The 27513-nt window shown below is 46.2% G+C and overlaps 1 protein-coding gene across 1 annotated transcript in view; it reads left to right on the top strand.

Annotated features, from left to right (window-relative positions):
* Window positions 1-27513, top strand: part of GALNT12 (polypeptide N-acetylgalactosaminyltransferase 12) — a 221892-nt gene that overhangs the window by 149742 nt on the left and 44637 nt on the right. Inside the window, exon 7 of the mRNA XM_033929610.1 lies at window positions 1812-1943. Coding sequence (XP_033785501.1) covers window positions 1812-1943 — 132 coding nt within the window. The remainder of the gene's footprint in view (window positions 1-1811; window positions 1944-27513) is intronic.

Raw genomic sequence — 27513 nt, 5'->3', positions numbered from 1 at the left:
AATTGTGTTTAGTGCATCTAGCCTTTAAATCATTATTTAAATCGATTTGATTTAAATCAAATCCACCCTGAGACAGATGGATGGGCTCTTCTCCATAGGTGCTATCTTTTGGGCCAAATGTGCTTTAAAAAACACAGAAAACCCCCCAAAATCCATTAAGCTTTGACTTTGATATTTGCTGCTGTTCCAAACAGCTTTTCCAAATTTTAGAGTTTGAAAGGACCTTAGAAGAGGAAGTGACCAAAATTATAAGTCCTATACTTGTTCTTTAAAGTCTTTCATTGTCTTACAGTTGAGTCAGCTTCAGTCTGATGGAGAGGAATGCTGCATACCATAAAGAGATGGTGATCTGTAGGCATGTGGAATTATAATAGAATATATTTTTCTGCCAGAAAATGAGTACGGTAATTTTGAATTACCACCCTGCTAAGGACAAACATTGATATTCAGTATTTATATAAAACCTGTTCATGAACTATTTGAATACATTTTCATCTGATAACAGGTTGATCCAAAAACTATGCCTATTTGTGGAATTATTTAGTTTTCTAAAACTGTTATATATAGCTCTCCTGGCCTTGTGGTTGCCCAAAACAACTTGTAATACGTAAAATAAATAGAAACGATAATCATGCATCAATTACACAGTTTCTTTAGGACTGGAGTTTGCTAGCTCTCATGTTCACTTATAAAAAAAAAAAAAAAATCTAAATAATTGCCACAGTACAGGAATGGTCTATCAAACTAGGCCTAGAACAGCAGAGTTTAGAGGACATCGCCAGTATTTGGTCTCCAGCATCTCTCTTCTCTCCCTATATTCTCTAGCAGTCTTCTCCTTCCTTCCCTCCCTTCCGGGAGTGACCTGGTAGTAAACATTTATAGGAGATGAATCATAGCTGGCCACAGGGCCTCGAGCATGCATGGATGCTCAAGGTTCTGTGCTAGTCATAATGCATCTTCTATATATGTTGACTACTTGTCACCACCCTGGAATTAAGTTGCTGAAAGGGGGGAGGTGGATGGAAAAAAGGAAGGAATGAGAGAGATACCGGATACCGTGAGATGGTGAGCAATGCTATACTCCATAAGGGTGGGAGGGGGGGTGAAGGGATGCTATGGAGGAAGGGAAGGAGTGAGGAGAGGTTCTGAACACCATGGAGGGCATCTGAATTGAGCATGCAAGGAATCAAGCAGGCTTGTGGTGCCACCAACTTTAGGGCATGTGCTCCAGATTTCCTTACCTGAAAAGGCATGGGGATCTGGTTGCTAGATAGGTGAGAGGTTAAAGAGAATGGGCCCAGGTTCACCTTTGGATACATCCCTAGACTGAAGGCTCTTAGTGTGAGATTCCTGCTTTATTTTACATTCACCTGAAAGCCCAAATGGAGCAGAAGTAAACCTATGTGTTAAAACAGTAGATTCAGAATATTTCTGATTTGTACTGTAAGATAATTTGTTTTTGTAACTATCTGTTCAGTTGTTCAGAGGATAAATTCCTGAAAGTCTTAAGGAAATGGTTCCCATAACCTGTCCTAGAGGAGTCTGTAATGAGTATGCATGCAAGATTTGCCATTCACTGCCTCTGTTGCATGCTTATTATTATCTCATGCTTATTCATTGTGGCTATCATGGAAACCCAATTGATTGGGTATCCTCCAGAACACTTGTGGCAACCACTACCTTAGGCAGTTAGGGCAGTTTTGGAAATCACCAGTTTTTAATTCTTTAGTGTGAAGTCAGTTTTTATTGGAAGCTCTGTGTAACAAAAAAACATGCTTATATAATCTGTTTGCTTTTTTTGTTTCTTTCAGCAAGCATATGGAGATGTTACAGAGAGAAGAAAACTTCGAGAAGATCTGAAGTGTAAAGATTTCAAATGGTACTTGGAAAATGTTTACCCAGAATTGCATGTCCCTGAAGACCGACCTGATTCTTTTGGAATGGTATGGTGGATGCTTCCTTGTTATGCTAGACACAACCACGTATACTTCCGTACTAGAGACGACCATAGTATCAATTAGTTAAGAGAGTACATTATCAATTTAACTATCTTATAAATACATACAGTAACATGCTCTTCTAATTTATGACAAACTTATTAAAGCCTTGTAATTGTTTATGGTGCTTATGTGATTAGTACTAATTGAATCTACTGGAGAATGGGCTAGATTCACTAAGCAAACCGATCATGTACCGATCGGTTTGCGAGCCCTTTGCGACCAAATTTCCCTCCAACCCCATTCACTAACGCCTGTAGCGATTCGATCCCGATCCTCCCATACAAATTAATAAAACCCCATGCAAAATAGCCAAGCGATTGATTCACTAACAATTGCTTGGATCGTTTGAATCGGGTTTTACTGTTGGCAAACCCGACTGCTACAGACTACTGCAGACTGAGTTACCGACAGGTCTGCAGATTTTTTGACAGGCCTGCCTGCCTTTTTTATTTATTTTTTTTCCATGGCACAGATATTTTGCGTGTATTACACGTGCAAAATATCTGTCCCATTAAAAAAAAATTAATAAAAGACAGGCAGGCCTGTCAAAAAAATGTACCCTCCCCAAAGAGAAAAGCAGGAGGGATGCCAACTCCCGCTTGCCTTCAGCGCTTAAAAAAAAAAAAATGCAGCATGGCCCTCACCCCCCCCCCCACACCGACTGGCACAGCCCTTGCCCTAACCCCGACCGGCATGGCCCATCCCCCCAGCACCAAAAAGTTGGGAGCAGAAGAGGTGAAGAGGTGCTCAGTTCCTCCTGCTCTGTAGGCCTTCCCCAACCGGCCTACCCCTGGTCGGGCCTGCCTGCATCCTCCCTTCCTGTACCTTTAAAATAGTTGGAAGCAGAAGGGGTGCTCAGTTCCTCCTGCTTAGGCCTCCCCCGACTGGCCCACCACTGGTTGGGTCGGCCTGCCTGCACCTGCCCCTCTCCCTCCCCGTACCTTTAAAATAGTTGAGAGCAGAAGGGGTGCTCAGTTCCTCCTCCTTAGGCCTCCCCCGACTGGCCCACCACTGGTTGGGTCGGCCTGCCTGCACCTGCCCCTCTCCCTCCCCGTTCCTTTAAAATAGTTGAGAGCAGGAGGGGTGCCCGGTCCCACCTGCTCCTTAAGCCTCCCTCTGTGATAGCACTGTTTTCAGGAGCAGGAGGAAGCGCAAAGTGCTCCTGCTCTCTAGGGCCGCTACGCAGTACGGGCCTTAGGCCACGCCCCGGTGCATCATGTGATGCACGGGGAGGAGCCTAAGGCTTTGATTGGCTGAGGGGCCTGGGATGCCTCAGCCAATCAGGGACTTCCTTAGGGAGGAGTCTAAGGAAGTCCCTGATTGGCTATAAACACACTTGTACCGTATTTTTCGCTCCATAAGACGCACCTGACCATAAGACACACCCACCTCTAGAGGAGGAAGAACCAAAAAATAAATAAATTCTGAACCAAATGAGTGTGCCCTGTACCCTGTCCCCCCTCTGGTGGTCTAGTGGTAGGCCGGGACAGGGTACAGGGCACATCTAGTGGTGGGCACGTCTAATGTTAGGCAGCTCCCAGCCAGCCTTCCCCTAGCCAGCCTGCCCCAAGATTGCCCGCCAGCCCCAGGCCAGCCAGCCAGACAGCCCCAAACCAGCCAGACAACCCCAAGCCAGCCCGCCAGCCCCAAACCAGCCAAGCAGCCCCAGGCCAGCCAGCCAGCCCCAAACCAGCCCCAAGCCAGCCAACCTCAGGCCAGCCAGCCAGCCCCAAACCAGCCAGCCAGATCCAGGCCAATCAGCCAGCCCCAGGCCAACCAGCCAGCCAGAATCCCCCCGTGCTTTTCTAAAACACCCCCTCCCCCCGCAGGTACAATTTTTTTACCCCCCGTACCATTTTAAAAATCCCCCCTGCCGCAAGCCCCTTTTTAAAACATCCCCGCCACATGCCTGCTGCCGCACCTTTTTAAAACTCCCCCCTCCCCGCAAACACCCTTCGCCACACCTTTTTAACCCCCCCCTTAAATGCCCACCGCCGCACCTTTTTAAAACATCCCTTCCCAGCAAACACCCGTCGCCGTCGTACCCTGTTAAAAACATCCTGGTGGTCTAGCGTGATTCCTCCCTGCTAGCCATCTTCTATTTCCCGAACAGGAGCAGTGGAGGTCAGGCGCGAGCTTTCTGACGCGAGAACTGATGGCAGCCAATCAGAAAGCAGCGCAGGGCCAGGCAGGAACGTGGAAAGCTCGCGCCTGACCTCCGCTGCTCCTGTCCGGGAAATAGGAGATGGCTAGCAGGGAGGAATCACGCTAGACCACCAGGATGTTTTTACCAAGGTACGACGACGATGGGGGGGATGTTTTAAAAAGGTGCGGCGGCGGGTGTTTAGGGGTGTGTGTGAAAAAGGTGCGGTGGCGGGTGTTTGCTGGGGGGCTGTTTTAAAAAGGTATAGTGGCGGGTGTTTGCTGGGGGGATGTTTTAAAAAGGTGCGGTGGCAGGCATGTGGGGGATGTTTTAAAATAATAATAATAATCATAATAACAGTTTATATACCGCAGGAAGTGAAGTTCTATGCAGTTTACCAAGATTAAAAGATGGTACAAATTGATTGAACTTAACAGAGAACCGTTATTGAAGAGAAAGAGAACCATTATTGAAGAGAAAGAGAACCGTTATTGAAGAGAAAGAGTTGTACGGGTCAGTTGTCTAGATACTTCAGGAACAGATATGTTTTTAGGCGTTTCCTGAATTCCTCATAAGTAGTGGGCGAAAGCAATTGTTCTAGATCTTTACCCCATAATGCTGCCTGATGTGAGAGAAGGTATTGGTGTTTTTTTGAGTTTACATCCTCTAACTGGGGGGGGAAATGAAATTCGAATGTGAGCTTCTCTTATGTTACAGTAATCAAGTTGACTCAGTATGAGGGATTGTACCAGAATTCTGAATACTGACATATCGAAATATGCTCTAATGGATCAAAGTTTCCAGAGAGTGAAAAAACCCTTTCTGATTAAGGAGTCTACTTGGTCTTTCTTGGTTAGGCATTGATCTAGAGTTACACCCAATACCTTCATAGTAGTCTGAATAGGGTAACTAAGTTTATTGATGCATAGTGGTGTTTTGGTGTCAAGCGGATATGGGAAAGCGATGAAAAATTTTGTTTTTTCTGAATTATGTTTTAGCCTGAAGTCAGCCATCCATTGCTCCATCAAATTTTAGAGTATTTGTTATATAGTTTGATATAATTATTCCATTCTAAATCTTGAAAGGAACTCCAGATCATGTCTGCTGTTATTTCATTTCCTTGTATGTTAGCCATTTGATAATCACTAAGGTCATAGGTTGAACAGTTGTTTCTTAGGTTTTTAATTTTTGAATTGAAATGCTGTGCTAAATCATTTGCAGAGGGTAGTTTAATATTGTGCACGGGTTGAGTGTAGCGTGTGGTGTCAAATAAATTCGTGACCAAGTTGAACAGCTCTTTTGTATTGATTCCTTGTGAACCGTTGCAAGATAAGTTGATTTTAGTAGAGTAGAATGCTTTACGTTTGTCTTTTATCAGTTGTTTGTAGATTTTTATGTTAGATCTCCATTTGTTACGGTCTGCCAATTCTCCTGTTTTTTTCAAAATTCTTTTCAGTCGTCTTACTAATTGTTTCATTTTTAGAAGTTCGGTAAAAAGGAGCGTGCAGCGGGGAGGGGGATTTTTTTTAATGGTACAGGGGGGGTTAAAAATTGTACCTCCACTCCATAAGACAAACCGAGATTTCTACTACTGACACTAAGCCGTACCTCTGTCACAGGTCCTTGGATTTTATGTTCAAAACTGTTTATTGGTCAAAAAATGCAATCCAAAAGAACAAGAACAAACAACACAGACCAATTTTGGTTATTGGGTTTTATATCAATCTTCTCAGCAGCATGTTGGGATCTCGTCTTACTTTGGTTATATGTTGTGACCTCTAAACTACTTCTAGGTCACCTCCTTTTTATCTCTCTTATTGATAGTACGTTTGTTTCTGATAATGTGGTACAGTCATGTCCTTTGTAGGACTCGCTCCTGTTTTCTTATTCCTTATGGGAAGACTCAGAACTCCTCCATGGTGACATCAAAATTCTGTCATCTTGTTACAAAATTCTGTCATCTTGTTAACTGGCCCTAAGGTCAATAAAACTGATCTCTTGCTAGAACTATTTCTTTATGGTCTAGCAGGGTTACCTTTCTTCTTTTACCTACCAAGGAGGAGTTTGGAGCTGCTGTGGAGGAGTAGAGTGGTTGGTCTGATGCCTTATGGTTCTCTGTTTCTGTAGAACATATCGTAGTGCCTGCTTGTAGTTCCTTCGGAGTTGGTCTAAAATCCACACACAAAACCTTGTTCTGAATCTACGTGGTTTTTCTGGCTGGCCCTCTGATGTTATGCTATATGTCATACACAGTCCATGTTACCCTATTCGCCTCAGTTCTTCAGTTTCTGGCATCTTAGTAATCTGAAGCTTATCTGAGAACACCTTAGTGATCTGAAGCTTATCTGAGAACATTGAGGTCACTTCAAAATCTCTTCAGTGATGGATGCATCCAGTCTTCATTGCATTCTTCTCTGTGCAATGCTGAGTTTTCTCCTGCTGGTTACCCATTTCCTCTCATGTTTTCTGTTACTTGTGACCATTTTCCTTGGAGCACGTCTATTGCTTCCCAGGAAGATTCTATTCCTCAACTCTGCAGGCATATTGCCTTTTTTCTTTTATTTAGGTCGCTATCAACTCTCAGACATCTTCTTACCTTCAGTTGATGCCGCTAGCTCAGAAGTAATTTCTTCCATGGGTACCATATGACTAAGCTCTGTTACCCATCATCCCTCCTCTATAGCAAAATGAGAGGTTACAGGAGTTCAGTAACAAAGGCTTGTTACTTGTTTTTCCTGTTCACATTCTTGGAGCAAAAAATACGGTACTTTCATGGCTTTAGGTCCCAATTTTTGTAACGCACTAACCTTGCTAAGCTCCTCTCTTTTCAATAAATAAGGAGCCTTTAAAAAAAAAAACATTTCATGAAATATTTTTTTTTTTACAAGGATGTTAAACAATTCTGTTCCAGTACAAAATTCCGTATTCTACTTCTTCAATGGATACAAAACATGGCCTTTTCTCCACAGTAAGCCGCTATGTCATTCTAATTTTATACTTCATAGCATTGGCTTTTCTTTCCTTCTAGGATAGTTCCTCCTTTTTTTCCTCTTAGACTATTCTTTTCATGAGACGTATGCTTTCGTTGTTTACAAAATTTCTTTCCCTCTTCGTATCTACTCTTAAGACCTAGCTGGTTTCACCTACACATTTGGTCTGCTACTCCATATGGGTTCATTTAGCAGTAGTCCTTTCTTATTTGATTCTTGAATCTTTTTGGCGTCTCCATCTATATTTAAATTCACCTCCCTCTAGGAGGTTGTTTATTTTTTCTCAACCTCCATATATATGAGTTTTCTCAGAATTCTCCTTTTACCTCTAGTAGAGCATGGGGTTCCTCTATTCATTTTTTCCATTAGGTTCCTTCCCTTGCCTCCACTCTCTTGGATCAGACATTAGGTCATGGTTTTTCTGAGGCAACTCAAATTTTTCTGAGTTCTTGGAACCCAACTCTCCCTCCATCCCTTTACTAAATCTAGGGAATCCCACATGTGAGAATATGCTGCCTGTTTATCTAAGGATAAAACACAGTTACTTACCGTAACAGCAGGCAGATATTCTCACAACCCGCCCACCTCCCCTAGTTGTGTTCTGTGCTTGGGCATAGAACTGACAACCTCGCGAGCTGGCGTCGGGTGGGAAGGCACTCGTGTATGGTAGTGCAAGCAGTCTAAAAGCTTGTTAAAACTTAAAGTGATACTACACTTTCCACTGTCCATACAGGGGCTCCTTGGATGAGGTCACCGACCTGTGAGAATATCTGCCTGCTGTCCCAGGATAACACCTATTATGTAAGTAACTGTGCTTTCCTAGCCCAACAATGGAAAGCTATACTGGACAATCTCACAAAGAAATCTGTATTGCCCCTGAGGGATAACCATGCTGTAACATTCTTATTTAGATGTTTACACTTAGAAAGCCATCTTCAAAACCAGAGAACTTGTTTTATGTAATATGGTAATTGCTTAACAGTAGCATACAAACCATAGGCAGGGGTTAAAGGAGCTATAAAAGCCTGCTCAAATGCAATTAGTGTAAATTAACACCTTTTATCCAATCTGTAATTTTCCTATAATGGCAGGCTTTATAGTAATCTCCGTGGTGGATAAACTAGTGTACAAAATGGAAAATGGGCTTTATCCCCTTTCCACAAAAAAGCTTGGATCCCACATTGAATTATTAGTTTGTCTCTTTTACGAAGCAGAAGTGTCAAAATTTGAAAAACATAAAGCCATTTTGGTAAAATGACCAACTTAAACAGAGCCACATGACCCATCACACACAACAGTAGATTTGCCAATTATGTAGCAGAGTTCTAGTGATCATTAGTAAAGGAGTTGCATTAACTTCATATAATTGTGTCAAACACTGTGGAAGTTGGATCCCTAGATATCAAACAGATGTACTCCCACCCCCGCGAACCCTGAAATGAAAACCTCACACCATATAATCGATCAGGCAAGAGGTTAATAGGGATTGCTATGATCTTTTTCAAAATTTAACTTAAACCCAGCTAATGGTCCAAATGAGTTTAAAGTCTGAAGTAAAGCAGGCAAAGACAGTTTGGGATCTGTCAATAAAATAAAAATATCAGCAAATGCCACAGTTTTAACATATTGATCTTACATAGACCATTATGCATATCAGGATGGAGCCGCACTCGCTGTAGAAGAAGTTCTAAAACCAAACAGAGTGGACAGGGGACAGGGTCCAGAAAAGAGCGCTGAAAATGGTTAAGGGACTGGGGGAGTTGCCGTACAATGAGAGGCTAGAGAAACTGGGCCTCTTCTCCCTTGAAAAGAGAAGACTGAGAGGGGACATGTTCGAAACATTCAAGATATTGAAGGGAATTGATTTAGTAGAGAAAGGGAAATTGTTCACCCTCTCCAAGGTGAAGAGAACGAGAGGGCACTCGCTAAAATTAGAAAGGAAGTTCTTCTTCACCCAGAGAGTGGCAGAAATCTGGAACGCTCTTCCGGAGGCTGTTATAGGGGAAAGCACCCTTCAGGGATTCAAGACAAGGTTGGATAAGTTCCTACTGGAACAGAACATACGCAAGTAAGACTAGACTCAAATAGGGTACTGGTCTTTGACCTAAGGGATGCCGCATGAGTGGACTGCTGGGCACGATGGACCACTGGTCTGACCCAGCAGTGGCAAATCTTACGTTCTTATGTTCCATGAGAGAGAAAAACAAAGAAATTCTCCCATTAGTCAAAATTGCAGCATTGTAAAACATCTTAATGGCATAAAGATAAAAATCTTGAAAACCAAAATTATCTAATACTTGAAAAAGACCAGGAGATCTGATCAAGGGCCTTCTCAGCATCACATAGAAACATAGAAATAGACGGCAGATAAGGGCCCACGGCCCATCTAGTCTGCCCACCTTAATGTCCCTCCCCTACCTTTGCCCTGTGAATAGATCCCATGTGCCGATCCCATTTGGCCTTAAAATCAGGCACGCTGCTGGCCTCAATCACCTGTAGTGGAAGACTATTCCAGCGATCAACCACTCTTTCAGTGAAAAAGAATTTCCTGGTGTCACCTCGTAGTTTCCCGCCCCTGATTTTCAACGGATGCCCTCTTGTTGTCGTGGGACCCTTGAAAAAGAAGATATCTTCCTCCACCTCGATGCGGCCCGTAAGATACTTGAACGTCTCGATCATGTCCCCCCTCTCTCTGCGCTCCTCGAGCGAGTATAGCTGTAATTTGTCAAGCCGTTTTTCGTATGGTAGATCCTTGAGTCCCGAGACCATCCGGGTGGCCATTCTTTCCACCGACTCCAGTCTCAGCACATCCTTGCGATAATGCGGCCTCCAGAATTGCACACAGTATTCCAAGTGGGGCCTCACCATGGATCTATACAATGGCATAATGACTTCCGCCTTACGACTGACGAAACCCCTTCGTATGCAGCCCATGATTTGTCTTGCCTTGGACGAAGCCTGCTCCACTTGATTGGCAGACTTCATGTCCTCACTGACGATTACCCCCAAGTCTCGTTCTGCTACCGTTTTTGCTAGGATCTCGCCATTAAGGGTATAAGACTTGCATGGATTCTGGCTGCCCAGGTGCATAACTTTGCATTTTTTTGCATTGAAGTTGAGTTGCCATGTCCTAGACCATCGCTCCAGTAGGAGTAGGTCGTGCATCATGTTGTCGGGCACTGAATCTTCGTCTGTTGTGCATTTGCCCACTACATTACTCAGTTTGGCGTCATCGGCGAATAATGTTATTTTACCTCGAAGCCCTTCTGCCAAGTCTCTTATAAAGATGTTGAATAGGATTGGGCCCAAGACTGAGCCCTGTGGTACTCCACTAATCACCTCCGTCATTTCGGAGGGGGTGCCGTTCACCACCACCCTTTGGAGCCTACCTCCAAGCCAGCTCCCAACCCATTTCGTCAATGTGTTACCTAATCCTTTAGAACTCATCTTGCTCAGTAACCTGCGGTGTGGTACGCTATCGAATGCTTTGCTAAAGTCCAGGTACACGATGTCCAGGGACTCCCCAATATCCAGCTTCCCCGTTACCCAGTCAAAGAAGCTGATCAGGTTGGATTGGCAGGATCTCCCCTTAGTAAATCCATGTTGTCGGGGATCCCGTAGATTCTCCTCATCCAGGATCTTATCTAATTGGTGTTTGATTAGAGTTTCCATTAGTTTGCTCACTATCGATGTTAGACTCACTGGTCTGTAGTTTTCTGTCTCCATCTTTGAGCCTTTCTTGTGGAGTGGAATGACGTTAGCCGTCCTCCAGTCCAACGGGACGCTGCCTGTACTAAGGGAGTGGTTGAAGAGCGCGGATAGTGGCTCCGCCAAGACATCACTCAGCTCCCTAAGCACCCTGGGGTGCAGGTTGTCCGGCCCCATTGCTTTGTTAACCTTGAGCTTTGACAGCTCACCGTAGACACTGCTGGGCGTAAACTCAAAGTTACTAAATGGGTCAACTGAGCCAACCCTTGTCTGTAGCTGAGGGCCGAGCCCTGGCGCTTCTCGGGTGAAGACTGAGCAGAAGTATTCATTTAATAGTTGGGCTTTTTCCGAATCCTTTTCCACATAGTCTCCGTCTGGTTTCCTAAGACGTACAATCCCGCCTGAGTTTTTTCTTCTATCACTGATATACCTGAAGAAGGATTTATCTCCCTTCTGGATGTTCTTTGCTAGAGACTCCTCCATGAGGAATTTAGCCTCCCTGACTGCTGTTTTGACGGCTTTTGATTTGGCCAGGTAGTCTGTTCTAGAGTCCTGCTTCCCTGATTGTTTGTAAGAGATGAATGCTTTTTTCTTCTCCTTGATCAGGTCTGAGATCTCCGCAGTAAACCACTGTGGCTTATTGTTCCTTCGCCGTTTACTTACTGATTTTACATAGCGGTTTGTTGCTTCTTGTATGGTTGCTTTCAAAGTCGACCACATGTCTTCCACGTTATCGGTTTCTTCTTGGCTTTGTAGCGCCTGGTGAACGAAGTCTCCCATTTCTTTGAAATTTGTGTCCTTGAATTTGAGGACTTTGGTTAGTGTAGTAGATTTAGTGAAACCTTTCCTGATATTGAACCATACCATGTTGTGGTCACTGGAGGCCAATGTGTCGCCCACCGAGACCTCTGTGACACTTTCTCCATTGGTAAGTATCAGGTCCAGTATTGCCTGATCCCTTGTTGGTTCCAACACCAGTTGCCTGAGGCTTGCTCCTTTCATAGAGTTTAATAGCCTCCTGCTGCTGCCGGAAGCAGAGGTAAGTGTAACCCAATCCACATCAGGCATGTTGAAGTCACCTAGCAATACTGTGTCCCCACGCAAGGTGATATTTTCTATATCTTCGATTATTTCCATATCCAGGTCATCCTGTTGTCTTGGGGGTCTGTAAATTACGCCAAGATACAAGCATTTGTCATTTCCTCTGGCCAAATTAACCCAAAGGGATTCCCCAGTATACTGGACATCTGAGATTCTCGTGACCTTAATGTCATCTTTAGTATATAATGCTACACCCCCTCCCTTCCTACCCTCTCTGTCCCGGCGAAGCAAGTTGTAACCCGGTATGACCATGTCCCACCCGTGGGAGTCTGTGAGCCAGGTTTCGGATATCGCCACCACATCCAGGTCGGCATTCCTTATTTCTGTTTCCAATTCCAGGATCTTGTTTCCTAAACTGTGTGCGTTGACGTACATAGCCCTCCATGTTATATTTTTGTTATGTCTCAGTGGGGATATTCCTGTTTGAGCTATTTGAACACCTTTAGCATTGTTTGTGTTATTTGTGCTTTCCTGAGGCTCAGAACCACAATGTGTACTCCCCATATACCCAGAACTACAGTGTGTACTCCCCCTAGACCCGGAATTACAATGTGACCCATAAATATGATGTGACCCTACTCCCGACTCAAAAGTGTGTGCACTCACCCCTGACCCAGAATTTCGGTGTCTACTTTCCTCAGCCTCATAAATGTATTGGCATTTTAGTTCGCCTGGTATATTGTTTGTGCCTGTACCCTCCCCTGACTTACCTAGTTTAAAGCCCTGTGGAGTAGGCGGGCTAGGCGGTGTCCAAGGACATTCTTCCCTCTTCTGGTTAGGTGTAGCCCGTCGTGTCCCTGTAGTCCTTGCAATGCTTCTCCATGGTGCAGAAACCCGAAGTTCATCTCCTTGCACCATCCTCGCAGCCAGTAGTTCGCCCTTTGTATTCGATCCTCTCTGGCTCTGCCCTTGCCCCTCACTGGGAGAATCGAGGAGAAGACTACCTGCGCATCCATCCTCCTCAGCTTCTCCCCCAGGGCCCTGAAGTCTTCAGGTATGCTGTCCGGGCTGCTCCTTGCAGTGTCGTTGGTTCCGACGTGGATTAGAACCATGGGGAAGTGGTCTCGGGGCTTGATGAGTCTGTCAATGCAAGCAGTGACATCCCGGATCCTGGCCCCTGGCAAACAGCAGACCTCTCTTGATTGTAGGTCTGGTCTGCAGATTGATCCCTCGGTGCCCCTCAGCAGCGAATCTCCGATGACCACCACTCTGCGCTTCTTAGGGGTGGGCTGTACTGTTGATTCCGGAGTTGGAACCGTCTGCTGAACAACTACTTGTAGCTCTTTCTCCGGACCTTCCTGTAGCAGCTGATATCTGAGGTGTCGATGTTGAGCTGTCCTGTATGGGGGAAAAAGAGACAGAGTTAGGTCCTCTGCATTTTCTTGTGGAGGAAGTCACCAACTGCCAGGAGTCAGCGTCTCCAACCACTTCCTGCATTCCGGTAGTTTGTCTCAAGGTGGCCGTTTTGGATGCTATGGGTGTTCCCAGGGTGGTCTTGTCAGGTTCCTGTTCAGCGATCTGAGACAGCTCCTAGATGACTCCATCGATGAAGGTCTCGTCGTCTCGGATGCTCCTTAAGCGCTGAACCTCCTCTCTCAGGCTCTTTAGCTCCATCAAAAGGCTTTCGTCCGGTTGAAACATTACTTCTGTCTGCGTTGAGACTGTAGACATCTTTGAGGGGATGGCCTCGGTCTGTACAGAGACCTCTGCCCTCCATCCTGGTTCTCCTTCCATCTGTACTCGGACCATAGCCATCCCCTGGGTGCTCTCGGTGACTGAACTGCCTGTTTTGATTGAAGTCTTGCTGCTTCTAGTCCTACCTGCCATTACAAAGGTTTATTGTTATTATTTCTTAATTTAAAATATATATATGTATTTTTTTTAGGATGTTTGTTAAGGTGGGGGCTGTTAGGTGTTGGTCAGTAAGTGTTGAGGGAGGGATAGAGGTAATTAGTTAGTTCTTGGTCTGAGGGATAGAGTAGTTAGTTAGTTAGTTAGTAGTAGTAGTTAGTTAGTTAACAGTTAGTTAATTGTCAGTTAAGAACGTCTGTTTGTTAGTGTGCCTGTTTAGTGGGAAAGATTTAGTAGCTTGTTGGTGAGATAGAAAGTTGTAAGATTGAGAGTTAAAGATTTGGTAGAAAGTTGTAGATTGATAGTTAAAGACTTGGTAGAACGCTAAAGAAAGACTGAAGACAATTGATTAGTTAGCTAGTCTTATAAGTTGGGAGTCCGGCTATAGTTGATAGCCCTTTCTTGATGCCCTACTTGAGGCCCTTCGCAAAGGCGCTCTCGCTAAGCTCGTCCCCTTTTATGGGGGGAGTTTGGCTGGTGATGTCAGGGGTGGGCGGAGTTAGCTCTCGCCTCTTCCCCTGCTAGCACCGCCTTCTCTGCTCCTCTCTCTGCTTCTTCCTGCTAGCACACTCTCCGCTCACTGTTCTGCCATGTGCTCAGAACTCTGCTACCATGTGCTCAGGACTAGGCACAGCTCTTGCAGTCTCCCTTCGGCTGGCCTTGCACTGTGAACTCTCTGCTGTTGGCTCGTCCCCTTTTATGGGGGGAGTTTGGCTGGTGATGTCAGGGGTGGGCGGAGTTAGCTCTCGCCTCTTCCCCTGCTAGCACCGCCTTCTCTGCTCCTTCCTGCTAGCACACTCTCCGCTCACTGTTCTGCCATGTGCTCAGAACTCTGCTACCATGTGCTCAGGACTAGGCACAGCTCTTGCAGTCTCCCTTCGGCTGGCCTTGCACTGTGAACTCTCTGCTGTTGGCTCGTCCCCTTTTATGGGGGGAGTTTGGCTGGTGATGTCAGGGGTGGGCGGAGTTAGCTCTCGCCTCTTCCCCTGCTAGCACCGCCTTCTCTGCTCCTCTCTCTGCTTCTTCCTGCTAGCACACTCTCCGCTCACTGTTCTGCCATGTGCTCAGAACTCTGCTACCATGTGCTCAGGACTAGGCACAGCTCTTGCAGTCTCCCTTCGGCTGGCCTTGCACTGTGAACTCTCTGCTGTTGGCTCGTCCCCTTTTATGGGGGGAGTTTGGCTGGTGATTTCAGGGGTGGGCGGAGTTAGCTCTCGCCTCTTCCCCTGCTAGCACCGCCTTCTCTGCTCCTCTCTCTGCTTCTTCCTGCTAGCACACTCTCCGCTCACTGTTCTGCCATGTGCTCAGAACTCTGCTACCATGTGCTCAGGACTAGGCACAGCTCTTGCAGTCTCCCTTCGGCTGGCCTTGCACTGTGAACTCTACTTTTTTCTTATTATAATGCCATCAGGCAGTGAGTTAAAGCAAGAATACTGCTGCTGCACAAACTCTACTTGATCTAAATGAATAAGCACTGAGCTGCGCAAAGAATAGTGATAATTGTACAAATATTTCCAATCAGATATTTTTTTATTAACATTATCAGGATCAACGTTCAAGAGGCATTTATACAGGAAGTTTGTCTTACAGACATTTAAATATGGTGTTTCTGTCAACGAACTTGACTCTATACTAGTTTGTGCATTCATATCTACCTTACATGATGCCATCCCTTCACTAACATCTAACTGGTCAAAAATATTTGATTCCATATAAGGCTTGCTTGTATACCTTCATATGGGGGCGTGTCACAAAAGCATTCCTAAAAATTACATTCTTATACCTAAAAAGTTACATTCTTATACTAAGCTTACATGATTTATAAAGAAAAATACAAAAACAAATATTGGAACATACTCACAGAAGATAATCCATACACACAGCTTTAAACCCTTTCTGCTAAGTCAGCCTGCATCTCTGCTAGCAGCATGTGCTGAAAAGTTTTGTTCCCAGTCAGAACAGAGGGAGGGGCTACTCCCCCCCCCCCAGAGTTCCACAAACTCCGATTTTGCCTATCTAGTTTTTTAATACCTTTTCAAAGTAAAAGATATATTCTAATCTACAGTTGTTACCTGAAGCTGCATAAGTAAATTCCTAGTTTATAGGCTTCATGGCTCCCTAAAATTTACTAAGACTTAATTCTGGATCTATACAATACACATGTATATCCAATTAATGTTTCATGCTGCACAATCAGGGCCTCTTGGAATGTATAGTTCTGTTTCTCACAGTAAGGCAACCAGGTCAAAGGCCAACCCCTGTCTGCCTATAAATTCCCTGGGGATCTCCCTAGACCGAACTGGACAAACATTTAAACAATGAAACCTTATGAAACTTAAGCTATGGCATCTGAAGAAAATTTTCTATGGCATTTATCAATCACGCTAAAGTCCTAAGCTGCATTCCTTCTCCTTCAAGCACACACAGCACATGTGTGTGTGTGTGGGGGGGGGGTTTCAAATCAATATGTTAACTTCCCATCCTTTGCCTCTCTGATTGTTAATATTCTGGTTTATTCAATTTTAGTTTTATAGACATGTCCACTCATAATACGTCCTCACCTGCTCTAGGATTAGGCCTTATCTGACAAATGTGATTTCTAACTAGTGGAATCCTGACAAGGTGAAAAAATGTAATTTTGCCCATACCTGTCCATATTAATAGGCTGCCCCCCCCTTTCAGGCTCATTTAAGGCAAAGAAACACTTCAGCCCTTCCTTGGATCCTGGCGTGACGCTTCACAGCATGATCCACACCTGGGGCTTCAGTGGCCCTACCTTGCTCTGCTCTGGGGTTGCTTTGGGCATGACCTATCTTCTGGATCAGCGTAAAATTGGGAGTCACTTTCTGCAAAAATGTTCTTCCAATGCCAATTATACAGGATAAACTACAACACACAACCAGAAAGACAAATGCCAGGTCTATTAAAACACCCAATAGGCCTTTTACCCATGATATGTTAGGCATCCATGCAATTAGCCAATCAAACCAGCCTTTATCTTCTATCTTAAATTGTTCCCAGTTCTGCAATGCCTTGTCCAGAGATGTTATATGTACTTGTTGGTCAGAGAAGGAGTCAGGAATATAAGTGCAACACTCCTGCCCGATGATGGTACATGTACCTCCTGGGTTGCAAGGAGGTAATCAAGTGCCATCCGATTTTGGAGGGCTACAATACGTGTTTGTCTGAGCTCTAGTGAAAGAGATTGAGTAACTGCTGTTGTTTTATTACCTATAGTTTCAATAAGGGTGGATATTGTTTTATAATTTGGATTAACCTTACTACTCCATAAGCAGGTAGAAGGATCATACCAAACCTTTCCCCTTCAGAAATGAGGGGAGCGTTTCTCTTTGATCAGGTAGGAGGCAATTCAGAAAGGATTCTCATAGGGAGTAATAGGAACCCGATATAACAGGTGCCATACCACCCCTCGTGGAGCCACTGGTATGCATAGGGGCCACAAATCCACCAACAGTTAGCATAAGAAGGTAACAAATAATTACTAAAACCCATAAGCTAGGCAAAGTGTTGCCTTTCAGTAAAATAGATAGAAACGGTAATATTTCCCAGAGAAAGTGAAATATTTGGACTATCAGATGAAACATAATGTTGGCATGAACTCTTTCCAGCATACCAGGTGGTCTTATCTGTCCTTTTAGAATGATAACAAAGAAACCCTCACTTGGATCTAACTAAAACCGGGGCTGGAGGTGTATTTGGGTCAAAACTAAAAACATAACGAGATAATGTCTGAAGAAGAGAATATTTCCCTCATGACTAAACTGAGGTGCAACCAATCTACTGCATGCCATAAGGTAAATAGAATAATAACAAAAATCAGAAACATCCATGCAACAGGTCTAAAAGGTAACCCACCAGAGTGATGTGAAAGCTGGGCACAAACCCATCAATTGCATATATTGGCATATCTAGCTACATGAAATTTCATTTGTTCATAGGAATTTCCCTGACCCACTATAGGAAGGAAAAGATTCCATTCTGCAAAAGTTTGGGGGAAGACAGCAAAAAAAAGAAATATAGAACACCAAATAATTAGCACCTATTCAGTATAACAAAAAAGATAATCAGTATCAAAAATAGATAAATATAATAATAACAAAAATACACAACTATTCAAAAGCTGAATCAATATAGATTCTCCTGAGATGAACTACTAATAGTGTCTATAGTCCTTGATTTCCTTATAGGAACAATAGATATGCTCAGGTAATCAGGTATTAGCAATATGAGCTGGTTTAATGTCTTTCACGTGTACCAATGGTGTATACCCTTTTAATTCCACTGCATAAAGGACTACCACTTCCACTTGAAAAGGTCCATAAAAGTATGGCTGAGTCCATATACTTCTTGTATGTAATCTCTTATACACCCACTGATCCTGGTGGAACCTGTAAACTGGAAGAACTTGATCCACACTCTGACTCGGGGGTCCATCGCTATTGGACCTCTGCTATAGCTGTCTGTAATGCTACAACATAATCAGAAAATAAAGCATTAGTACAGGGGTATCCAAGCTTTTGGCTTCCCTGGGCCGCATTGGCTGAAAAAAATATTTCTGGGGCTGCACAAACATGCAAACGCTGCAGCAAGACAGAGGAAGGAGCCGGCAAGACGGTAAACACACGGGGGAAGCAGAGGAAAACACTGCATCGCCCTCGACCGGGGCCGCACAAAATACTTCACTGGGCCGCAGGTTGGACACCCCTGCTTACAATTCCCGGGTTTCACAAAAGCAAGGGGCATCCTTCTTCCAGTGGCAATTTGGAAAGGAGTCAACGCAAACCTAGGCATATGCCTATTGCGCACTACATAAGAAACATAGAAAGATGACGGCAGAAAAGGGCTATAGCCCATCAAGTCTGCCCACTCTACTGACCCACCCCGATAAGTCTAGATGCTAGTGATTCGTCCTACGTAGGGATCCCACGTACATGTCCCATTTACTTTTAAAGTCAAGCACGCCGGTGGCCTCGACCACCTGCACCGGAAGCTTATTCCAGTGATCTACCACCCTTTCCGTGAAAAAATACTTCCTGGTGTCACTACTAAATTTCCCTCCTCTGAGCTTAAGCGGATGCCCTCTTGTGGTCGAGGGTCCTTTGGGGAAGAGGATGTCATCTTCCACCTCGACACGTCCTGTGATGTATTTAAATGTCTCAATCATGTCCCCTCTCTCCCTGCGTTCCTCTAGAGTGTAGAGCCGCAGTCTGCTCAGTCTCTCTTCGTATGAGAGACCCTTGAACCCCAAGATCATCCTAGTGGCCATCCGCTGAACCGACTCGATTCTAATCACATCTTTACGGTAATGTGGCCTCCAGAACTGCACACAGTATTCCAGATGAGGTCTCACCATGGTTCTGTACAGCGGCATTATGACTTCTGGTTTCCGACTGACGAAACTTCTATTGATACATCCCATCATTTGCCTTGCCTTGGATGTGGCCTTCTCTACCTGCTTGGCAGCCTTCATGTCTGCACTGATGATTACTCCCAAATCTCGTTCTGCTGAGGTCGTGGCTAATGTTTCTCCATTTAGGATGTAAGTTCTGTGCGGATTTCTGCTACCGAGGTGCATGACCTTACATTTCATAGCATTGAAGCCTAGCTGCCAAGTCGAGGACCAGTTTTCCAGCGTACGAAGGTCCTGTGTCATACTATCCTGTAAAAAGCTTTCACTTACTATGTTGCACAGTTTTGCATCGTCGGCGAATAACGTTACTTTACCCTGTAGCCCTCGTGTCAAGTCCCTTATGAATATGTTAAAAAGGAGAGGACCCAGGACCGAGCCCTGCGGCACTCCACTGGTCACTTCTGATGTTTCAGAAAGGGTACCATTGACCATCACCCTCTGAAGTCTACCACTCAGCCAATCATTGACCCATGCAGTTATCGTCTCACCCAACCCCATTGATTTCATCTTATTTAGTAGCCTGTGGTGTGGGACGCTGTCAAAAGCTTTGCTGAAATCCAAGTATACTATGTCCAGAGACTCTCCTGAGTCCAACTTTCCTGTTACCCAATCAAAGAAGCTGATGAGGTTGGATTGACACGACCTACCCTTAGTGAATCCATGTTGACTAGGATCCCTAAGATTCCCCTTATCCAAGATCGTGTCCAACTTACGTTTAATTAGTGTTTCCATGATTTTACATACTATCGATGTGAGACTCACTGGTCGGTAATTCGCAGCCTCTGCCCTGCAACCCTTTTTATGCAGAGGAACAACATTCGCTGTTTTCCAATCCAGGGGGACTCTCCCCTTCTTTAGGGAGAGATTGAAGAGCATGGCTAATGGTTCCACCAGGACCTCGCACAGCTCTCTGAGCACTCTTGGGTGCAATTCGTCTGGACCCATGGCTTTGCTCACCTGGAGTCTTGACAATTCGCTGTAGACATCAGCTGGTGTGAACTCAAAATTCTGAAATGGGTCTTCCGCGCTTGACATTGCTTCCAGATGTGGCCCTTTCCCTGGTGCCTCGCAGGTAAAAACCGAGCAGAAGTATTCATTCAGTAGTTTGGCTTTATCGGAATCTGTTTCCGCGTAATTCCCGTCCGGTGTTCTGAGGCGTGTTATCCCGTTTGTGTTTTTGTACCTGAAGAAGGATTTGTCCCCTTTCTTAATGTTCTTTGCTAGAGTTTCTTCCACTGCAAGCTTGGCCTCCCTGACTGCTGTTTTGACTGCTGCAGACCTGGCCCTATATTCAATGTTAGCTTCACCTGTTCCCGTACGTTTGTATGAAAGAAATGCTCTTTTTTTCTCCTTGACGAGGTACAAGACCTCTTCAGTGAACCATTGGGGTTTTTTGTTTCTTTGTTGTTTATGTACCAATTTTATGTAGCGGATAGTTGCCTCGTGTAGGGTCAATTTCAGGTTTGACCATATGGCTTCCACATTATCAGTTGCTTCTTGATCTTGCAGCGTCTGCTGGACGAAATCTCCCATACGTGCGAAATCAGTGCCCCGGAAATTGAGTACCCTCGTTTTAGTTTGTGATTTAGGGAAACCTTTCCTGAGGTTGAACCATACCATGTTGTGGTCACTGGTAGCTAGCGTTTCTCCCACTGAGACCTCCGAGACACTCTCGCCGTTTGTAAGTACGAGGTCTAGGATGGCCTCGGCCCTAGTGGGCTATAGTACCATTTGTTTGAGCTATACTCCCATCATGGACGTCAAAATCCTCCTGCTACCACAAGTTGTCGCTGAGAGTGTGTTCCAGTCTACATCGGGCATGTTGAAGTCCCCTAGCAGAACAGTGTCCCCCCCATAGAGTGCCGCTGGCAAATATTTCAGCCAGTCTTTAGACTCCAATGGCATAATTTTGCGCAACGCAGTTTTTATTAAATCGTTTGATTTTTTTTTTTTTTTTTACAAAACTAGATTCAGGATGGTAAACTGTTATAAATTTGTGCTTAATCAATAGTGAGTTTGCCAATTGCTGTAATAATGTATTTTTGAAATGGCTGGCATTATATGTGGCTATCTCATAAGGAATTCCATGCCTTGCAATAATTTCATTTAATAATACTTTTGCCACTTCTCCCACTATCTCTTTTCTACAGGAGTAGGCTTCAATCCAGCCCGAAAAAAGACAAACACAAAGTAAAAGATACCTCTTACCTTTACATGGTATAATCATGTCCTTAAAATCCACATGCCACTTCTGAAAAGGTCCCTGCAGAATAGGTAGATTGCATGGTGTGACACAAGTACTCCTAGGATTAGTTTTAATACATACAGCACAGTGTGACACAGTCTGCTTCACTAATTTTCCTAAATTAGGATGCCAGATCTGCTATGACAATTGGCTAATCAAAGTAGCTGTACTTTCATGTAAGGCATTGTGCATTTGTTGAATCATTATCACAAGAGGTACCTGTGCCATACATGGCAAACCTGATGAGTTATACCGTATACCTTCTGTACACTTACACTGTAAATTCTTCCATTGCTGAATCTCTTCCTCTGTTACGCCATCTAGGAACAGTCGCCTATTCTCTTCCTGTTCTTTTGTAATCTTGCTTTTCCCAGGACAAGTAGGCAGCATATTCTCACATATGGGTGACGTCATCTATGGAGCCCCGACGCAGACAGCTTTTCAAGTAAACTTGATTGAAGATTCAAGTTTGCTGTGCTGCACCACGCATGCATGCCTTCCTGCTCCACTAGAGGGCGCATCCCCTCCTCGTGGTCTCCAGTTCTTTCGTTTCCGCGGAGCCAAGAAGTCCTGTTTTTGGTCTCTGCCTGAAAGTGCCTTCTAGCACTACGGCTTTTCTTGTTTTTTCTGGGAGAATCGCTGTGCGCGTGTAGTTGCTCTTTTTTCTGTAAGTTTGTTGTTGTTCGCGGTCTTTTTTACAGCCCGGGAGCTCCCGGGTTGTCGCGGCTGCATGGCCTCGGCCGCGGCCTCTTCTTCTTATGTCCAGGCTCTTGACCGGGTTTAAAAGTGCACCAGGTGCAATCGTCTTCTGTCCATCACAGACTCACATCGCTGGTGCATTCTCTGCTTGGGGGCCGATCATCCTACCGAGTCCTGCCCCCAGTGTGCCACTTTTCAGCATCGGGCCCTTCGTCGACGTAAGGCCCGTATGGCGGATCTTTTTGCGGTCGACCAGCCCTCGACCTCGGCTTCAGCCCCGGCCTTGACCTCGGCCTCGGGTGCCTCGGCCCCGCCTCGGGACTCAACCCCGAAGACCTCAGTGTCGTCCAAGACCTCGGCTCCGGGTAAGTCCCCTCTTCCTCCCGCAGGTTCTACACCGGCGAAGAAGCCTTCCTCGGGGATGCCAGCAGGGCATGGTGGGAGTTCCCTGCTCATTGCTTCGGCGAAGTCCTCCAAGCCCTCGGGTCGAGCTTCCACTACCAGGGAATACTCTGCATCGAGGTCGCCCTCGGTGGAGTGCACTACGGCACCGGACATGCCTTCGATGATGCCCGTGCCGGTTTTTCAGGACATGCTGCGGGCGATGATTTCATCGGAGCTGTCCGCTGCGCTGGCCCATCTCCAACTGGCCTTAACCTCGAGTGCGCCGGACCAGCCTGAGTCGCGCATCGGGGCGCCGGAGACCAAGGTGCACCAATCCCGACGTCTTTCTTCGGACTCCTCGCCTCGGGCCTCGAGGCGGTCTTCCCCCATGGGGCTCTGCGGGGCGAAGCGTCGCTCGAAGCACGCTGAGGCCTCGGTCCGGAGGGTTTCTAAGAGGGCCAGAGGTTCCCCTCCGAGGCGAGGTCGCTCACCGACTACCCGTGCTGTAGGACCGCTGAGGGTTTCGGAGTTCTCTCTGGATAACCCCCGGTTGTTGCTCACTCCCCCTCGGTCCAGGGCTCTGGACCGAAGCTCGAGGCTTTCGCCCAGGGAGTCCGGGGGTCAGGTCCCCGATCCGTCATCGGTCGGTGCCCCGTACCCCGGGGTCGTCTCCGAGGGGCTCCTCGAGATGCCGCAGGTCCTCGACCCCAAAGCGCACCTTGAGTGCTTCCTGGGGTTCGGAGCGCGCTACGGAGCGGGAACCTCGCTACTCTAGGGAGGCTTCCCCTTCCTTTTCGGTGCCGGGGCGGTCTTGTTCGGCGTCATCCCCCGAGGCCAGGGGAGCGTCCCGCCTGTCCTTCATGAGGTTCGTGCAGGACATGGGTCGGGCACTTAACCTGGACCTCCAGTCTGACTCCAGGTATTCTAAGGAGTATCTGGCGGAGTTGGACATGCCGTCTCCGCCTAGGGAGTCCCTCCGGCTGCCGTTGAACCCTGTGCTCCGGCAAACCTTCATTAGGAACCTTGAGACTCCTTATATGGTGACGGCGGTCCCCTCGAAGATGGAGTACAAATACCGTACGGTCCCCTGCCCGGGGTTCGAGCGTCCGCAATTGTCTCACCAGTCATTACTGGTGGAGTCATCCATTAAGAAATCTCACCCGTCCTGTGTCTTGGCGGCTGTCCCGCCAGGTCGGGAGGGCAGGACCCTTGATAAATTTGGCCGCAGGCTCTACCAAAATTCTATGATGGCCTCTAGGGTGCTGAATTATTCCTTCACCTTCATGCGCTATCTAAAACACCTGATTGGCTCATTGACGGCCTTCCAGGCGGACTTACCGGCCTCACGCCAGGGGGCGTTTGGCCTGCTCCTCGAGGATTTCTCCAACTTACGGCTTCATCTGTTCCATGCGGCGTATGATGGGTTTGAGCTTTCGTCCAGGGTCTCGGCTTTTGCAGTGGCCATGCGCCGGCTGGCTTGGCTACGCCTGGTCGACATGGATACGAATCTTCAGGATAGGTTGGCCAACCTCCCCTGCGTGGGCAAGGAGTTGTTTGATGACACCATTGAGGCGGCTACGAAGCGCCTCTCGGAGCATGAGAAGTCATTTGCTTCGCTCGTCAGGCCGAAGCCGAAGCCGTCCACGTCGCGGCCCTTTCGGCCCCCCCGCGGCGTTATCCACACAAATCTACCCCAGCGTTCTCCCGACCACCGCCCAGACGTCAGCAGGCACATCCTAGGGTCTTACCCAAGTCCCAGCCACCTGCCTTTGCTAAGCCTTCTCCGTCTTTTTGACGGGATGAGTGGATGGGGGCAGGCCCTCTCCGTTTTGCAGTCAGATCCCACTCCGATCGGGGGCCGTTTGAGCAAGTTCTACCATCGCTGGACCACCGTCACCTCGGACGCTTGGGTCTTAGGCGTGATTGCCACCGGGTACACTCTGAACTTCTGGGAGGTTCCTCCCGACAGCCCACCAAGCGAGTGTCGTTCCAATCGGGCGCAGCTACCCCTTCTTCTCTCGGAAGCTTGGGCTCTCCTCCGCTTAAGGGCGGTGGAAGTGGTCCCCCCTTGTCAACAGGGGCGGGGGTTTTACTCCCGTTACTTCTTAGTTCCAAAGAAGGCGGGGGATCTGCACCCGATTCTGGATTTAAGACGTCTCAACAAGTTTCTGGTGCGGGAAAATTCCGGATGCTTTCCCTCCCGGTTTTGTATACACTCCTGGACGAAGGGGACTGGATGTGCTCCCTCGATCTGAAGGAGGCCTACACCCATGTTCCGGTGCATCCCGCTTTTCAACGTTTTCTGCGCTTTCAGGTGGGAGAGTTGCACCTCCAATATCGGGTCTTCCCCTTTGGTCTGGCCTCGTTCCCTCGAGTCTTCACGAAGTGTCTCGTGGTGGTCGCGGGGGCGTTGCGGTCCCAGGGTCTCCAAGTGTTTCCTTACCTGGACGACTGTTTAATCAAAGCGCCGTTGAGGGAGGGGGTTATCTCAGCGACCCGACAGACTATTATATTTCTTCAGGGTTTAGGGTTCGAGGTGAACTTTCCCAAATCTCAGCTGTGCTCCTCTCAATCCCTACAGTTCATCGGGGCCGTGCTGGACACGATTCGCCTGCGTTCATTTCTTCCTCCTCCTCGGCTGGAGGCGCTCATCCGTCTGAGCCAGCAAGTCTCTCTGCTACCCTCAGTCTCGGCGAAACACATGATGATTCTTCTGGGTCATATGGCTTCCACCATACATGTCACACCGTTTGCCCGATTGCACCTGCTGATCCCTCAGTGGACGTTGGCCTCTCAGTGGCGTCAGGACCGGGACCCGATCTCCAGTCCCATGGCGGTGACTCCTCCTTTGAGACGCTCGCTCCGTTGGTGGACCAACTCTTCCAATCTTTCCAGGGGTTTGCTCTTTCTCGCCCCTCCGCACCACAAGGTCCTCACCACGGACTCTTCGGAGTATGCTTGGGGGGCTCATCTAGACGGGCTGCGCACTCAGGGGCTGTGGTCAGCGGAGGACCGTCGCTGACACATCAACGTTGAAACGAACAGGATCCGTTTCTGGGTCCCAAAATCGTCCTTCAAACATTCTATCATCTATTTCAGATGTCTGGAGGCAATTCCCCTTAGAAAGAAAGATACGCAGACAGAGTTCTAAAGGGATAGCCTGTTTTATTATCAGTCTGCATTCATTTATATATCCTTCACATGGGTCAGTGGTAACCATCACAGGAAGAGGGGGATGGACAAGAGAGGGGAGGGGGTGTGTGAGCAGGATATGTACATGGCAGGGGGGTTTGAGCTTTTATTGTCTCAAAGACGAAACTTCGTTAACATGATTAAATGACCTCTTCCCAAACCATCAAGAAAGTAAACACGAACATTCTGCATTTGATTACCTCCAGCACAGGCAGGAACAAAAGACATAAAATATGTGTGTCCTTTTTAAATGTGTCCTTTCATAGACAGAGACAGAAAACCTATCCTTTCCTTTCAATCCCCTCTTACGTCATGAAAATGACATCATAAATGCACAGCATGAGCATGGAGGGAGAGATATTCTAGATATGTCTCTTGAGGAGGGGTTTTAGGGGCTGTAATATGAGTCAAACAGCGCAGGAACAGTCTAAAATTACATAAGCAACAAGAGTGCAGATAATAATAAAGATTATAACAATAAGAAGGTCTTTCACCCACCCCTGCATCCAAATAAAATACAGATCCCAAGGATTAGATAAACCAGAATTACATTTAAGTTAAGCAGAGAGGTCTTCTAATTTTTTAATGGCCATAGTAACCTTACCCGTGGGACCTGCATTGTCAGGAATAAAGGTGCAACAGGATAAAGTACTGGGGAGAATTTTACAGACACCCAACAAAGCGTTGCTGATTATAATAAATGTAATTAATCCAATCAACATTCTTATTGATAGTAATAAGGGACTCAAACCTAGCCTTAACCTGGTCTCGGGCCTTGAATTCATCTGGGACACCTCTTGGGACCCCTATCTCATCTATGTATAGCTAAAGCGCACTGGCCTATCTACTGGCTGGGTAGTTTAACACGGAGCCGGAGGTCTCCACAGAGCCAGTAAATATCACCTAAAGCAAAATCTGATGCTGCAACAGTAAAGCATACCTATAATTTCCAAATAAGAATACTAGGCTGTAGTTAAATTTCCAGTATGCCTCAGACAATAGTTTCTGATTAATACATTAACACATTTTAGCTAATCATGATTTAATCAGGACTACTTGAAACCGTCTTCCTGCCCTCAGGGTCTATCTGCATCCCCATGCCAGAGTCAGATTGATACAATTTCCCATAGGCCTTGGCTGACACCAGCTATGCCAACCGAAAATGCTGAACGCCTGCAACGGCTATGCTGACATCTTCCATATTCTTTGAAATGAAAGCAAACTTGTGGTACCCTTAGCCAGCTTGCCTCGCTTATGCCTTGCCAATCTGTAACAGTATATCAGCACATCCCCTGTCCTCCAAGCTATGAAGATAAACAGTTCCCATTATGAGTTCAAACCTCTGTCTTAGGTTGCATAGGTCGTATCTATATCTTACCCGTCGTTGAGTGAATGAACGGTGCATAAGGGATGCAGGAAACTTTCTCAGGAGGCCCAGGCAAAAAGGTACAAAGATGTCATAAGAGAGTATGTAAGTATGGGATATGGGATAATATTATCTCTGACCCTGGTAATGGTAATGCAATAGGCCATGCCAAATTAAAACCAAATTAGCAAGTGTCAGAGAAGATACTGGAAATTCATGTATAACGGCCTTAAAAGCTAAAAGGAACCTTGTGAGAAAAGAAATGTACACGTGTTTCACTCTACAGCAAAGGAGAATCATAGCAAAATTTGTAGAATAGTTAAGATAGGGTGAATTAAAACATTAAATACATGGTCTGCAGTGAGCGAATACTCAAAGAAAAGTTCCCAAACTTGAGACATGA

The sequence above is a fragment of the Geotrypetes seraphini genome, chromosome 2 (genome assembly GCF_902459505.1).
Source record: "Geotrypetes seraphini chromosome 2, aGeoSer1.1, whole genome shotgun sequence".
Classification (NCBI taxonomy): Eukaryota; Metazoa; Chordata; class Amphibia; order Gymnophiona; family Dermophiidae; genus Geotrypetes; species Geotrypetes seraphini.
This window is presented reverse-complemented; position numbering and strand designations above follow the sequence as displayed.